Source organism: Mugil cephalus, chromosome 14, assembly GCF_022458985.1.
Source record: "Mugil cephalus isolate CIBA_MC_2020 chromosome 14, CIBA_Mcephalus_1.1, whole genome shotgun sequence".
NCBI lineage: Eukaryota > Metazoa > Chordata > Actinopteri > Mugiliformes > Mugilidae > Mugil > Mugil cephalus.
In genome coordinates, this window is record NC_061783.1 from 7,049,157 (window position 1) to 7,063,964 (window position 14,808).

The 14,808-nt window shown below is 41.3% G+C and overlaps 1 protein-coding gene across 1 annotated transcript in view; it reads right to left on the reverse strand.

The window, feature by feature from the left end:
* thsd7aa (thrombospondin, type I, domain containing 7Aa) overlaps window positions 1-14,808 on the reverse strand; it is a 120,949-nt gene that overhangs the window by 27,630 nt on the left and 78,511 nt on the right. Inside the window, exons 7-9 of the mRNA XM_047605762.1 lie at window positions 9,873-10,067; window positions 2,330-2,570; window positions 708-823 (exon numbers count right to left, since the gene is read on the reverse strand). Of these exons, the coding sequence (XP_047461718.1) occupies window positions 708-823; window positions 2,330-2,570; window positions 9,873-10,067 (552 nt within the window). The remainder of the gene's footprint in view (window positions 1-707; window positions 824-2,329; window positions 2,571-9,872; window positions 10,068-14,808) is intronic.

A 14,808-nucleotide genomic window follows, 5' to 3' on the forward strand; every position in this document is an offset into this window, starting at 1 on the left:
TTATTGGATTGAGGTGGTTTATAGAATGCACTGCAGCTCAAACGTATTACACACAGCTTTTAAATGGAAATAAGCGCAAACTGCATCAACTGCGGTCGCTTGCATATGCAAATGTGTTCGCAAAAGGAATGAAGGACGCACAATATGGCTGGGTTTAGGGTATGGAACCGGCGACAATGCTGTTAATTTGCTATCCACTCTAATTCAGAGCCGCTGAGGGAAAAAAAAGAAAAATGCGTAGACCCAAGATCATAGAGAGATTTAAGGATTTGTTCTGCTTGTGGAGTTATAATGCTTCAGGCTTATTTACTTGGCAAATACAACAGCTGTTTACTGAGGAGGCTGCCACCCCCACTAAACTGTCAATAGACGACTCTTCCGTCAGATTCGGATTTTCTCCCCATTTTTAAAATAATGCGTTCAAGATCTCGAGGAGAAAGGAATCGACTGCCACAGTTCTTATCTGTTAATGCTCACCATCTACCAGTTTCCCTAGGGGAAATCTGTTTTAATACAGCACTTTAGATGGGGGTAAAAAAAAAAAATGTTATCGCATTTACCAGACAAGTCACAAGCGAGCAGAAACATTCTGTTTTATCATGTGTCTTTTGGTGCGAAAAACAATGCCGAGCATAGTTCATGTGTTCCACTGCTGCATTTGACGAGTGCGGCGCACCGTGAGGCACCACCGGGCGCACCGAAGCTACCTGCTTGACATGTCGATGGGCAGAGGCTCCAGTCGCTGTACGGGGTGACGATGCAGTCTCTCTTGCATGGAAGCAAACAGGGCCTGACGGTGTCTGGGCGAAGACTCTCTGGACACCTGAAAATACATTGTTGACACGCTCGGTCACACACAGAGAGTACCCTCGACAGCATGATAGAAATGTGAAGGATCAGAGCCACGGTATTCAGGACACCTCAGGAAGGTCCATGTCCATACTCTGATGAGTCACAGCTGGAGACTTACATAATGTTAGAAAGGTGGTCATAATGTTATGCCTGTCGGTGTATAGTATGTGCTTCCATTTTAAAATTCTTGATTTGTAGAGATATGTTTCTTTGTATTTGTTTTACTCTGCAGCTCATTAGATGTTTAATGAAAGGATAACCTCAAGAACACATGCAGTGTGGATTGTTTGTTCAGATACCTCATCTCAATATGTGATTTGCTTTGCTGCCATAAACATCTCTAAAATGTAAAGAGGTGCATATTATATAACTCAAAACCATGGTTACGAAATTTGCGCCATGTGCATAATTAAGGATACTTATGGTATCCTACGCATGCATTTTAACTTCCCTAATGTCATTTTGTGTTTGCTGTTGGCAGTTCTCAAATCCTGGGCACAATTGCAGCTACCGGTGAAAACGTGTGCCCATCTCTATTGATATGTAAGTGTGTCCCAAGGCAGCGGGCTCACCGCTCGGCATGTAACAGTAGATTTAGAAGTAAGCGAAAGAATAAAAAGCAAGATTCATTTCCATACACAGCATGGGGGCTGACGGGGTTTGACTGCGCAGCGCTGCTCCGTTGCCAGAACGATGCTCCCGTTCTTTTGAATAAATAAATAGATTCAGATCCCCAGCAGATGCCTCCGGGGAGGGAACGAAACCCAGATGCTTAAAACTGTTGGCCAGCAGCTTATCAGCCCATCGGCTTAGCACATATGCCAGGCACCAGAAACGACGCGCCAAACCAAGCGACTAAACGGGACGGGATGACTTTCATTAATGCAACGGGAAACATTCGCAGTGAAGCACCTGAGGCGTTATCAGCGAGGGTGTGGGGGAAAAAAAATATGCCCTGATCCCGTGTTGATTTAACCGAGTTTGTAGGAACCATACTGTTTCACTTTATCAGTCAGACATGCTAATAGCAACTCTGTGCTAACACAACAAAACAGAAACACGTTATTTGCTTTAGTCGTCTGTGTCCTCAAGCTTTCCCTCTGAAAGTTAAAGTAATTGTTTTAAGTGGCAGAATTTATTGGCCAGTTTTTTATAGAATGCAAGTGATTTCCCTATGCAGTGGCACTTTTTTTTATTTTACTATTGTACCTTCTGCCACCAGTTCTGTTGAATCTAGTACAACTGCAGTTATTGCTGGTATCTCTGAATATTGTCGCATATTGTTAAACGGAAGATAAACAAAATTGAGATGGTGAGTATACCAATGCAAGGTCTTGATAACTCATATATAGTCACATTTAAGCATCCACAACAAGTGGCAGATTTACCGTATGCCAATAAAATGCAACCTTCGCCCAAATTTTCCTGTCACAAGCAGTTTGAATCTCCACGTATAATGAATTATAGGAAATCTTACTTTTTGGGAGGAACCTGGCCCACGTTGACCCGGACACAGATGACTTTCCTGGTCTGCATGCCCACTGAGCAAGAGGCGTCATCGCCGCGCGTTCGGCCCCCGGACGTGTTGGTGGACGGGATGGACGAGTCCTCTATGCACTGTCCCCATGGACCGGTTTGCCAGTGATACACGGTGCAGGGATGGTCGTTGCAGTTCCTCACCTCCTGTAGGGCACTGATGTTGGGACACTGGATTCCACCTGAGGAGCAATGGAACAGCGCAGTACCGCCATCAATAATTTGCGCGTACTACAGAAGTAAACTAACAACGGCGGCCTTGATAAGGAAGTTGGTGGCAATCGGTTGCAAAAGGGTCTAAAAATCATGTATGGCAAAGAGAGATCCAAAGACAGTCTGTCCATGATGTTTAAAATTTGCTTTTATATGCTTTGATGATGTATTTTGCTTCCACAACTTTCTATCAGTGTAAAAATCCTTGGATCTCTCATCATCTACTGAAAGAACTGCTGTAGACAGAGGCAGAGGTTTAAGCGACAGCACAGCTAGATGGACTGAAGCTTTTAACAAGAACACACTGTAAAACTCTAATCTAAGAAAACAAAATGAAGCTTTTAATTTTTAGTCAAACTGTTCACAGTTAAACTATTTATTGTTTATGTTAGAGTGTGTGCACATGAGTTCTTATGTCTTCTTCTCATGTGGTCTATAAGTTCTAAACACGTTGAATGATCATATAACAGCAATGTCAGAAACACTATTTCTAAAAAAGTATTCCAGTAGTTTGGCTTGTCTTGATGATAGTTTGCATTGTTTTAATTTTGTTTGGAAGAAAAAAAACCTGCTCCTCTGAGACATATCATACACACAAAAATCAAATAATGACCTTCTTTGTGCCACTTGAAAATAATGATTTGATACTGATTGATGTCCGTATGAACTTGGACCTTTCATATAGCCTAATGTTGTGCAGTTGTTTTTGTCTTGAGTAAAGTGCGTTAATTTTGTCAGTAATGACAAAATAAATGCATTTTACTTAATTAACGAACTCATTATTGAGCAAATCTGAGATACAGCAGGTTTAAACTCTACTAGGGCTGGAATTGCTTCATGTCTTCGTAATTATATCTCACACCAAACAAAATCTGGTTGTTTCCTTTCTAAACAGCAATTAGGCTTGGACAGGCTTATAAATATGAAACACGTACTGTCTTGTGGGACTTTACCGGGGAGAACATTTACTGGGCAGCAGTGAGTAAAATGGATGGAAAAAGAAAAGAGAACTATCTTCAGATAACCTGAGCTTAATGAGAGAAGATACAAGGAAATACTAATATCAATATGATGCTCAATGTTAATGTGAATTCTGCAGTGTGGCTAACCACATAAATATTTTTTTATTCTCTCAAGGCTTCAGTGCATATTTTAATCAGATTGTATTTTAATATACAGTAGTATATATACACCTAAAGAGTACCATATAATTGGGTAAAGGATGCATTTACTGCTACATCGATCCTAAATGAGATATAGGACTGTACCAAAACATTGGGTTTTCCATGCCGTGTTTGTCTCTGTGCATAGGTATAGCTTACAGCTTTAATTTTCCCATGGCTTGTTGGAAAACAAACAAAGCTGAAGCAGCCTGAGTGATAAACCAGACAGTCTCTGGGGGATGGCTACCCACAAGGACTGACAGAGATGAGGAAGGGCAGAACGTCTATATAGAGCCAGGAGCCTGGACATGGACCCAGGTGGGGTGTACGAACCACGTGACCCCTTTCACCATGAAACCCTGTCATTAGCAGCCGGCATCACCTTGACAAAAGAGAACCCCCGAGAAGAAGGTCAGCCATTAGCGCCTCAGAGAGCACTGAAAGACATCTTCCAGTCAGAGCTTGCGTGTCTGAACTGGACATGAGAAGAGAGAGACCTCTGTGTAACAGCACCGGGGTGATGTCCTTCACAGAATAATTTATAAAAGATACCATCGGATGTCGTCAGGGCGCTCATTTATTAAGCCTAGAGCTCATTACCACATAGAAGGGCACATTGGAGCAAGTGCTAATTAAAAGTTAACTGATAAATATTTAAGTGCTACCAATTAAACATACAGTATATTTGAAAAATGCACCACTTACATCGACGAAAATGGGCTATGCCACTTTTGCTGTCCTTTAAACACTCCTCCAATTCAATTAAATCCGACAAATTTTTACTTATATCGTGTCAAATCAGCAGTCTTCCCAGGGTACTTTACACATACATGTTGTAAGATAAAGATCATGCAATATTTAAGAGAGAGACAAAATGATTCCCTCTTGTGCAAGCTGTTGGGGTCAGCGGGGAGGAAAAACCTGGAACAGAATCTGACTCGAGGGGGGGCAGCCTCTACCGGCTGAGGCGAGTTGAGATCAGAGGGAGAAAAAAAAAGGCCTTGTGACTAAAACATGCAGTGGAGCTGCCTGCTCTGTATCATCATCATTCTTGTTTTCACATGCTATTTGCTGTGTGGCTAATGAGGTTATTAAGCTAACACTATCTTGTCAGGCAATAATCCCTTGTGCCAGTCTCAGTGTTTCTGCTGACCGCAATAATCATTTCATACAAAAGGCTGTACTGTCTGCCTTGATACATTTATTAATGGTCAGTGGGAGTATGTCAAAGTGATTATACAGCTGCTTTATTAACTGTCTGTATAATATGACTATATGTCATATGGAGTGTAACTGATACGTCTTACAAAATAATCACTAACTAAATATTCTGGCACACATGCTTTAGTGAGACAGATGAGAAACCACTCTCAAGTCAATAGGTCAGGCAAATAAGAGTCAACTATAAAAGCAGAAGAGAAGGGCTCGCCTCTTCCCGCTCACTACTTCATTCGAAATCTCCATTTACCCGAGTCAGTAATCCTCCGATCTGGTCAACCATCAAACACATCAAATTATTCATGATGCACATTATCTGAACTACTCTTCATGGTCGAGTTCTTGAGGAGAGGTGTTGCAGACCTAGTACTCATACAATTGTCCTATGTGTTCTTAATAATAGTCCTGCAACAGTAAATTGTTGCTGAATATCTATATTTTTTGCTTTTAGAGTTTGATACAGTTTTTATTTCATTGACTGTTCTACTCCTACATCGGCCAATGGCAGTTTTAGATTGGTTTTATTCCCATTTCTCTGTGGGAAATTTTGCACAGACATCTGTAGCTTTATTTACTCCACTTCTCTGCTCGCTTATGGAGTGCCACAAGGCTCTGTCCCTGGCCTCTTACTGTTCCCTATTTGTGTACTACCTCTAAATCAAATCTTCAAGAAGTGCTGCATCTGTCAGCATTTTTATGCAGATGACTCAAAGCTTTATTTTAACTGTAACAAAGTGACGCAGAAAGTAAACATATTGTTCTGTTTTGTGGATGGTTTTCTAAGGAAATTAATTTAAATTACAAGCTGTTCCAATGGAACAGACATGACAAAGTACTTCAGATCTACTGTCTTGCTGTAAAACCCAGTGTAGGGACCTAGGTGCTATCTTGGACCACAATAGGTGACTATATGCAGGAAATATGGCAAGGAAAGTGAAATTACCAAACATTCCTTGCAAAATCACTGAGTCAATGGATAACCTGCTGTACACCAAGAAATAGTTCCAGACTAGCTGTTTGCATCAGGTTGCAGTATATATCTTAATTTAAGCTCATTTACTTCCTTACTTCTTACAGCACTGTGCCTGTTGTGCACAAATTAAACTATATGTGTATATTGCAATAGGACCATAGGAGACAAGTGGACATGGAAGTGAATCAAAATCAGATAAGTCCAGTTGAGTTCAACTTTTCCTTGTAATATGTACAGACACTGCCCCAGTGTCTGCCAATATTGGAAAAATTAGTAAACAAGCTGTGTTGTGCTCTAACATGGAAATCCTCTTTAAGTATGTCATGGAGAAGGGATATCAGTTCACACGTGTCTCTTTACCCGAGCACGCCTAATGCATTGCTGTCAAAGACTGCCTCCCAGGCAATGTGATCCAGGAGTCAGACAAGAACAGTGAAAATAATAGTTGTCAAGTAAAAGATAATATTCTGATCTACTGCCAAGCCAGACACTAACCATCTGTGCATTCTCTCAGTTTTGAGAATGGCTTAGTTCTTAAACTGTGATTGGCAGCTTGGAGGGTTGGACTAACCCAGAAGAATTCATTTTAGTATTACTCCAGCACCATTTAGATATCAACTGCTCACTTGGGGAATGCCAAGGAATTTTCAAATACCATTTTTGCTGTTATTTGAGATAAACATTCATCTGTCCCTGTCATGGAGGGAGAGTGGAGGATGTTCAAGATGGAGGAAGGCTGAAAGAAGGTGGAGGGAGGGTGGAGGTAGAGGGGGCTACTGATGTCCGGCCTGAACACCATCAGCCTCCTCTTCCACGCTCACGTTGCTGAACTTTCTGCACAGCCAGCTCCAGAAACCCTTCTTCTTCTTCTTCTTTTCCTTCTTGTTTGACTTTGTGGAGTCAGTTTCCTTCTTCTCTCTCTCCATCTCTCTCTTTACATCCAGCTCTTTGTTCCTCTCTTCCAGAGCAGCATTTCTCCTCTCCATTTCTTTCTTTTCCTCTTCCATTACTGAGTCTTTCCTTCAGTTCTTTGTATTTCTCTTCCATTTCTTCCTTCTTCTCTGTCAGCTCGTTATATTCTTCCATTATTTCTTTCTTATTCTCATTCAGTTCTTTATTTTTCTCCTATTTCATTTGTTCCACCATTTCTTTTATCTGTTGAGCCATGTCAACGTTGTTCTGCCTCAGTTCTCTTCTAATTTTTGACATTTCTTTCTTAGTTTTTTCCAGCTGTTTAAATTTCTTCTTGTCTTCCAGCTTTTTTATTTGTTTGTTCCTTCTCTTCTGGCTCTTCGTGTTCCTCATCTTTCTTGTCTGCTTCATTGTGAAGTAGTTCTGTCTTTTCCTTCAGCAGCTGTTTTTTCTCCTTCTCCAGAGCCTTCTTTTCTTTCTCTATCTTTTTTCTGTCAGACAGCACTTCTTTGACATGTAGCTGGAGCTGGTTCAACATCTCGTTGGGACTATTTGAAGGTTCCTCGTCCTCCAGCTCATCGTCTTCAGTGTTTTCCTGCTTCTCCAGCAGTTTCTTCAGCCTGTCATGCTCAACCTTGATGGCGTTGTAGTTATTGGAGAGATTGTGCTTTACAGAGGCAATCTCATTGTTCTGCTTGCACAGTGCTTTTATCTGCAGTTGCAGATCGTGGACTTGCTCAACACACAAGTCGAGTTCTGTTTTGTCTCCAGTGAAGGCGAAGAATCGCTCAGGGACATTGTGTTGAAGAGTCATTTCAGACTCCTGTCTGGATGTTGGGCTGGTTGTTTGGGCCATTGATCCAGGTAAGAAGGACAATGTAGTATCAACCGTACGCTGGACTTTTGAAGTCTGCAGCTGTCTGTAATAGACTGTATCAAAGTCTGTAGTAGACTGTATTGAAGTCTGTAGTAGACTGTATCGAGGTCTGTTGTAGACTGTATCGAGGTCTCGCAAAAGTAGTTGCTCTTGAACATGTTGCCTAGCAGCAGCATCATGTGACCACATTTGTTTGCTCTTGAACATGTTGCCTAGCAACATGGGTTCCATAGGCATGGACGACATGAGTGGTCTCCAAAAGTGAAGTGGCTCACTGCACTGTACGTCACAAACTCTGCTCCTTCCATGTTCCATTATATTTTATGAGTGTTTACTTTTATGTGCAACAAAGCTACAGTGACAAAGTAATTTCCTTCGTGGATCATTAAAGTCTGTCTAACTAAGTCTGATTCTTTCCACTGTGTTTGTTCAGGTATTCATTTTTCTGGTAACGTCAACAATACACAACTGAAGTACCCTCAATAAACTTATTCTTCTTTGAATTTGTGATGTAGGCCTATGACAAATCCCTGCTTTTAAACGCCTTTATCTCACATTTGACATTGATTGCAAGCCGTGTTAATTTTGACGGCCATTTTGGATTGAGTCTTGGGCATCAAGCAAAATTAGTCACATTTTAGCCGTTATTATCTTTCAAGATGTTCTAGCCACATTTCAATTCCCCTCTATTTAAACAAATGGAGACTACATACTACATCAGCAAAAATCACAATCATCTGCACATCAAATATGAAAGTACCGAAGATTGGACGGACCAGTGACAGCAGGGAAGGACCTTGAACAGAAGGAATTTTTTTTTTAAGGACAACAACATATTGTATGATTTGACAGTGTGGGCCAGATCTACTAAAGGTTTGCGTGTATAAAAACGTGTGCAAAAAAAAACGTACAAACTGATTTACCAACGCACACTAAGGATTGGGTCTTCAAAAGGTGCAAAATAGCACGTCGGCATCCAGTTAGCTGGTCAGAGAAAATGCCAACGTATTAATTTTGCACACGCAAAGCAAATCATCAAACCTCAAAGTAACTTTGCTCTTAGAATTGTGTCTACATTTAACACGTCTCAAAGGGAAACAGCCTGTCCTATGTGTTATTGTAGAGGAGGAATTTTAATTTTGCAACTAATCGTTACCCCATGTAACACATTCTTTTTCTATTCTGTAAATATCCAAACAGATCTATAAATATATGTGGGGAGCAGCCCAAAAAAATAAATGAAACGGCCGGTTAACTGGAAACAAAGTGGGCCTACAATATGGAATATTTTGCTTTGCCCTATTTTTTGGCCGTCAGTGCATTTTCGGAGGGTTAAATGTGGCCTCTCTGTCAACAGTGCGTGGGCCTCTTTTATTTGGCAGTCCATCACTGCACCATGTCTTATGATTATATTCAGATGGTTTTTGCTCTAACTGGTAATGCGTTTATTTGCCTCTTCGGCAGACACCGTCGATGTAACAGCACCAAATGTCATTTTGCGTTTGCAGTCATTCTACTCTCTCTGAATCTCAACGGTAACACCGACACCCAAAACCCTCATTTGCATACGGCTGTTTGCACCCGTTGTCATTTACTCAATCAGCCTTAGTAAACCACCTGCAAACTGCACTTCCAGCCCACACGCAAAACGGCGCGCGCAAATTAGTACACGCAATTTGGGATCTTAGTAGATCCGGCCCTGTGAGTATAAATGCTGTGAGATGAGACTTTCAGGCTCTAGTTACTTCTTACCCTGCATCACAGTAACCCATGCCACAACCTTAGCAGTCGCTGTAGAGGAACACACAGAATAATTCATTTCATTTTGACACTTCACAAGTTGTACATATCTGTGGGAGGCAAATGAGATATGCAAATGTAGAACTTGCAGCACTAATGCCACTGAGGTATTATCCCAGATACAGTGAGTTTGTGTTGGCAGATACTGATGTTTGTTTTTGCTTTATCAGAATGAGGGTAAAAACCTTTGAGTGCATTAGAGGGAATTCACCGACTGACTCCTAATTAACTAAATGGCCCATGAGAATGTGTCTAACTACAGTATATGTGTCTCACATGTGCAACTTCACCAGTGTGTTTTCTTGGTGCAGGACACCGGACTTCCTACCTTCTCCTGCGTTATAGGCAAGGATGGAACGAGCTCTGGTCTGCTTGCCCTCCGTGTTTTTTCCGGAGCAGGTGTGGGAGCAGAGAGACCAGGGAGTCCAGGGGCTCAGGGCGCAGTCCTTCGGGCAAGGCACCTCGCAGATGGCAGGCATCGGAAGAATGGCATCACGGCAGAGCTGCCTCTCCACGTATTCACCTGGGTGGACACGAGCAGGTTTAACAAATGTGAGAAACGGAGAAAAGGAAAATATTTATACGTTTATACAAAGGTTTCAATTTCCATTAATAAGCAAAAAGACTGAAGAGGTGAAGCCGCGTGAGGCCTGTGATGCAAGAACCCCGTTTTGCGCAGCAATCCGAAAACTGCAGACCCAAACTAAAATGACTGCTTTCCTCGTACTACTTGTTATAGACTTAGTAATGTATGATTACTGGAGCTGTAAAGTGTTATATATTTCAGTAAAATGCAGCTAAACAGCACAGTTGTCCATATTTAGCCGTATGAGGAGAGTTGCGTCATTTCACTGCTGCAGAAACAACCGAGACTGAAGTAAGGATCACTGCCAGCAAATCACTGAGGTTTATGAGCAAAAGCTGAGAAGCACCATGAAAAAGAAGGTACAGTGAAAGGGCTACCATAAGATTTTTACTTCTTTCGCTCTTTTTTTCCACTGTGTCGACGTCGTATTACTGACGACCCCAAGTCAAATGTGTCCAGATTCTTTGCAGCTTGTGGGGCAGATGAGCTGCGTCACTCTAACCTCCTCAAGACAACTTCCACTCGGCTGACATGTTTGACACTGACAGAACCCTACACAAGTCAGGGCATAGCACGCAATAAAATAAGCACTTTTATATATATATATACATATACATATGCATATATATACATATACATATATATATATATATACTTTTGTATTTACTACTAAAGTACTAAATGTAGAAACAAATACATGTTTGAATAATCTGAATAAGTACAAATCCATAGCTTTTTCCTGCCGATTAAGTAACAAGAAGAAGCACAAACAATCAACAACAAAAGTAAACATAAACAGTCATCCATTGTCCATGTGCAAAAAACCATGCATCTTGGAGATCATGTATCAATAGGTCCACTCTGTTTAACAAGAATATTTCCTCTCAGTTCCTTGTTACAATTTCGAGCCATTGTTCTAAAGTAGGGGGTTGCTTCTCATTTTCTTCTTATTGCCTTCTAGCTCACGATCAATGACGTCTTAGTCAATTATCTGTCCTTGTCAATAACACAATCATTCCCATACATTTGATACACAACTTTGCATCCACAAGTTTTAGCCGTTTGTCATTTCAAATAAGACTCCAATTACCTAATCTCACCCGTAGCTGCTGAAATTGCACTTGAGTTGCACAATCATCATTTCATTCTGAAAAACCGAAAAGTCCTAAATGGCTTAAATGAGAAATGAAATGGCCGACTAAGAAAGAATACTGGTTTATATTGCATTAGAGGTCTTTTGAAGGATCTTTTTTTTGAGGGGCATGGTTGCTGAGTTGCTGATGTGTTCTATATTGATCTAGATCTGCAGGCTGTCCTCACTCGCCATCTCATTTCATCCCAGTTCATCCTGCCGCTGAAGCACCATATCTGTGAAAATCTCATTGTGAAGGGCTGGAAGAATGGTAGCCATGAGTCCAATGACATGTCTGGGACCTCGGGGAAAAAACAGATCCATTTTCATCAGAAGGAGACAACAAGAGATCAATAAGAGGCCAGTCAGGAGCAACTGTGAGGGATGCCACGGAGCCGTGGGGGAGGAGCAGCGTTGGTTATATGAGACATGTGGAGCCTTGACAGGGCTAATAGAAAACTTCCAGATTAGAGGGAAGTGTCTGGATGACAGTGACGGCTTTCAGGATGTTCCCTGTAAGTGGATCATTACATGAGTTGCTTCTAGTTGTTGATAATGAAACAGCCCCAACATACTACTGCACTAGTCACCAAAAAGCAATAAATCAGCATTGAGGGCAGTCAGGTAAGCGGTGGAGGCACCACACATGATTTTTCACCATTTTCATCTGATCATTTTGGAGTCCAATCAACTTTAAAGTGTTTTTCTTCCCACTTCCTGTCTTTGATTACAATGCATTCTCAAGAAGCTAGAGTTGCTAACAACGTTCTGACCTTTTCTTTTACACCTCCATGAGGTAAAATTACCAGTTCGAATTGGTGGATTGCCATGGAATTTACTGGCACACTTTCATCTTCCTTTCTTTCTAATCCTTGCATAACTTGTCGCAAGTTCTGGTATCTTTGGCGTATTATTAGATTACATCGTTCGTGAAGAGATAATTATGTGTAAAAGGTTACTGGAGGAAGTTGTGGATCAAAAATAAATGACCTCTTGCGTTCCTGTAAACTGGGATTTTTTCCCTCTCAATGTGAAATAGTGTAACGCTGTCCTATCAAGAGGGATGAGGTTAGGCGGTGGTTAACTGGGTCAACTTAGAGGGCTGGATCAAGCAGGACCGTCTACATATATCTTCCACTACTGAAGCTGAGCTACTATCTGCAGTGGACAGTTCTGACACTTATTAAATTATAAATGATTCAAGGATGTAAATAGGATTTTGTAATGTGTGTAGGTAAACTGCGGTGGCATGAATGATCAATGGCGCAAAAGGTGACAACAGAGATGAAACTGTATCTAGGGTGCATGTGTGATCACAAAAACAACCCCCTCGAAATGTCACAACTGAGAATGAGACTACAGAGGATGTACTGTTATGAGGTGAAATTCCAGGCCGACTCAAATGATGTGAATAACAACCCTGGCTCAGGAATGAACGGCTTTTCTTCTGAGGCTGCCATTGGAGGCTAATGGAAGACAACGGCAAATGGCCTGTTTTGTCATTTAGGATGGAAGTTAGCTATCTAATAGGCTACCATGTCAGCTGGTACAGAATGAAAGCATATAAGATGCATCCCTGGGGCAGACTGAATGACTAACTCAGAGAGAATAATAAAAAATGTGTCACTTTTAGGGAAATGAATCATTTTCGGCATAAATGAAAGTACCAAAACAAGACATGTTGTTGAAGCCAGAAGGGAATTTTTATGAGACGCTACCTTCCTTCTCTCTTATTCCACATGGTGTTCACAATCATTCTGCTAAACTCTCAGATCTGAGAAGCTGAAGTGATATCAGTTCGCCCTGAGCTCAGCGAGCAATGGAAGCGATCAAAGGGACAATTTTCTCTTAAACATTACACACATCTGACAAGACAAACCTCTGCCTGAACCTCTGTTGATGGAAATGTACCAGACGGAGGCTGACATCTCCTCTATTCAATTCTGCCACATCCGGGAGAGATTGCCTATCGCACCGTTAGAGGTAATGGGGAAGAGAGGCAGACTGAATCCAAGCTGACTGTGTGGAGCGGGCTGTGCTAATCTAATTTACCAATAAGTCTGATTCCACGCGGTGCCATAAAAGGAAGCCCACACCTCTTTAGCTGAGTGCCTCTCACAAGACGGAAGGAAAGTGAGAGAGGCAGAAGGATGAAGATGAGGTCACCTTGAGCAGTTCTTCTTTCATCCGTGGGACTGAAACCACTTACCTGGGCATATTCACGAGCCTTTTTAAATGTCTCTACGTATTAACAGAGTGCCCCGAGGAATACACAGACGAGATGGAAGAGAGAAAAGACTGAGTGATGAATATGGGAGGGTTGTTTAAGGGTAAGTGATTCATTAAACCTAAGAACCCACAGGCCCTCAACGGCAACTGAAAAATAAAAATTTCATCCAACTCGGTATTGTTCATTTCTCCTGAAGGCTCCAAAGAGGGTCGGTCCATGACTTTCATGGATGTTTGAGCTAACTCTCGTGCTATGCTAAGCTACCTTTGTTCTTTCTCGTCTGTAAAGGTTCACTGCCATCTAGGTCATCCAAAACAAAAAACAAAAAAACAAAAAAAACAAGCTGAAACAATGGCAACTGGTGTTGTAGAGCTTCTTGAAGACGTATCATTCAAACAGCTTCTTCAGCTCCAAAGGACTGGTGGAGAGTTGAGGTTTAAATAGGAACATCTGTGGGTGTTACCCGTTCCCAGCACTTCTCAGCATTTCCTTTAGATCTGGAAATGCTACTTGTATGAGTGTAAAAATATCTGCTCCTTTGGACATTCCTTCTGTCTTCTCCACCTCTCTTTTTTCCTGTCTCTCTTCACGACTGGCATCTGTACCCTGATCTGACAAGGGGTCTAGGATTCATGGTTTTCTTTCTGTTAAAAGGAAGTTTTTCCTTGCCACTGTGGCCTTAGTGCTTCCTCTGTGGGTTTCAGGCTCTGGGTTTTGTTGAGTTTAGAGGAAATTGGAACTGAATTGAACTGAACTCCAATGAACTCTGTGTGATTTAAATGGTGTGTGATAAAATATATGTGTGTGTGTGTGTATAGACAGATAGATAGGTAGACATAGAGATATAGATAATTTTATTTTTATGCTTTAATTGAATCAAACTTCAGCAAGTTTTTTTCAGCTGCTTTCAACTGATGTGAACATCTGGGAATAAATTTGATCTTTTTTTACCCAACACGTTTGCTTTGCACCGCTCTTCTCTATGGATCTGCAAATGTGAAGTTAAAAAAAATGTGACCTTGCATTTAATAATAAATTATCTTTCAAGGACAGTTTTCTTTTAATTCCTCAGTGGAACGAAAGTAAAGCTAATTAGCTGTAGAGTACAAGTCATTTTGGGATAAATAAAATGATAATCACCGCTACAACATAGTGCACTGCAGCCTGTGACTGGGGACCTTGACTATGAGGATCATATGGAAACTGAGGAGCAACACTCATGTCTCTCTGTCTCTGTCTCTCTTTCTCTCTCTCAATCTCCCCAGAGCCCTCATTAGTAGCTACTGTATTATGGTTCAGGAATCTAACCATAATTG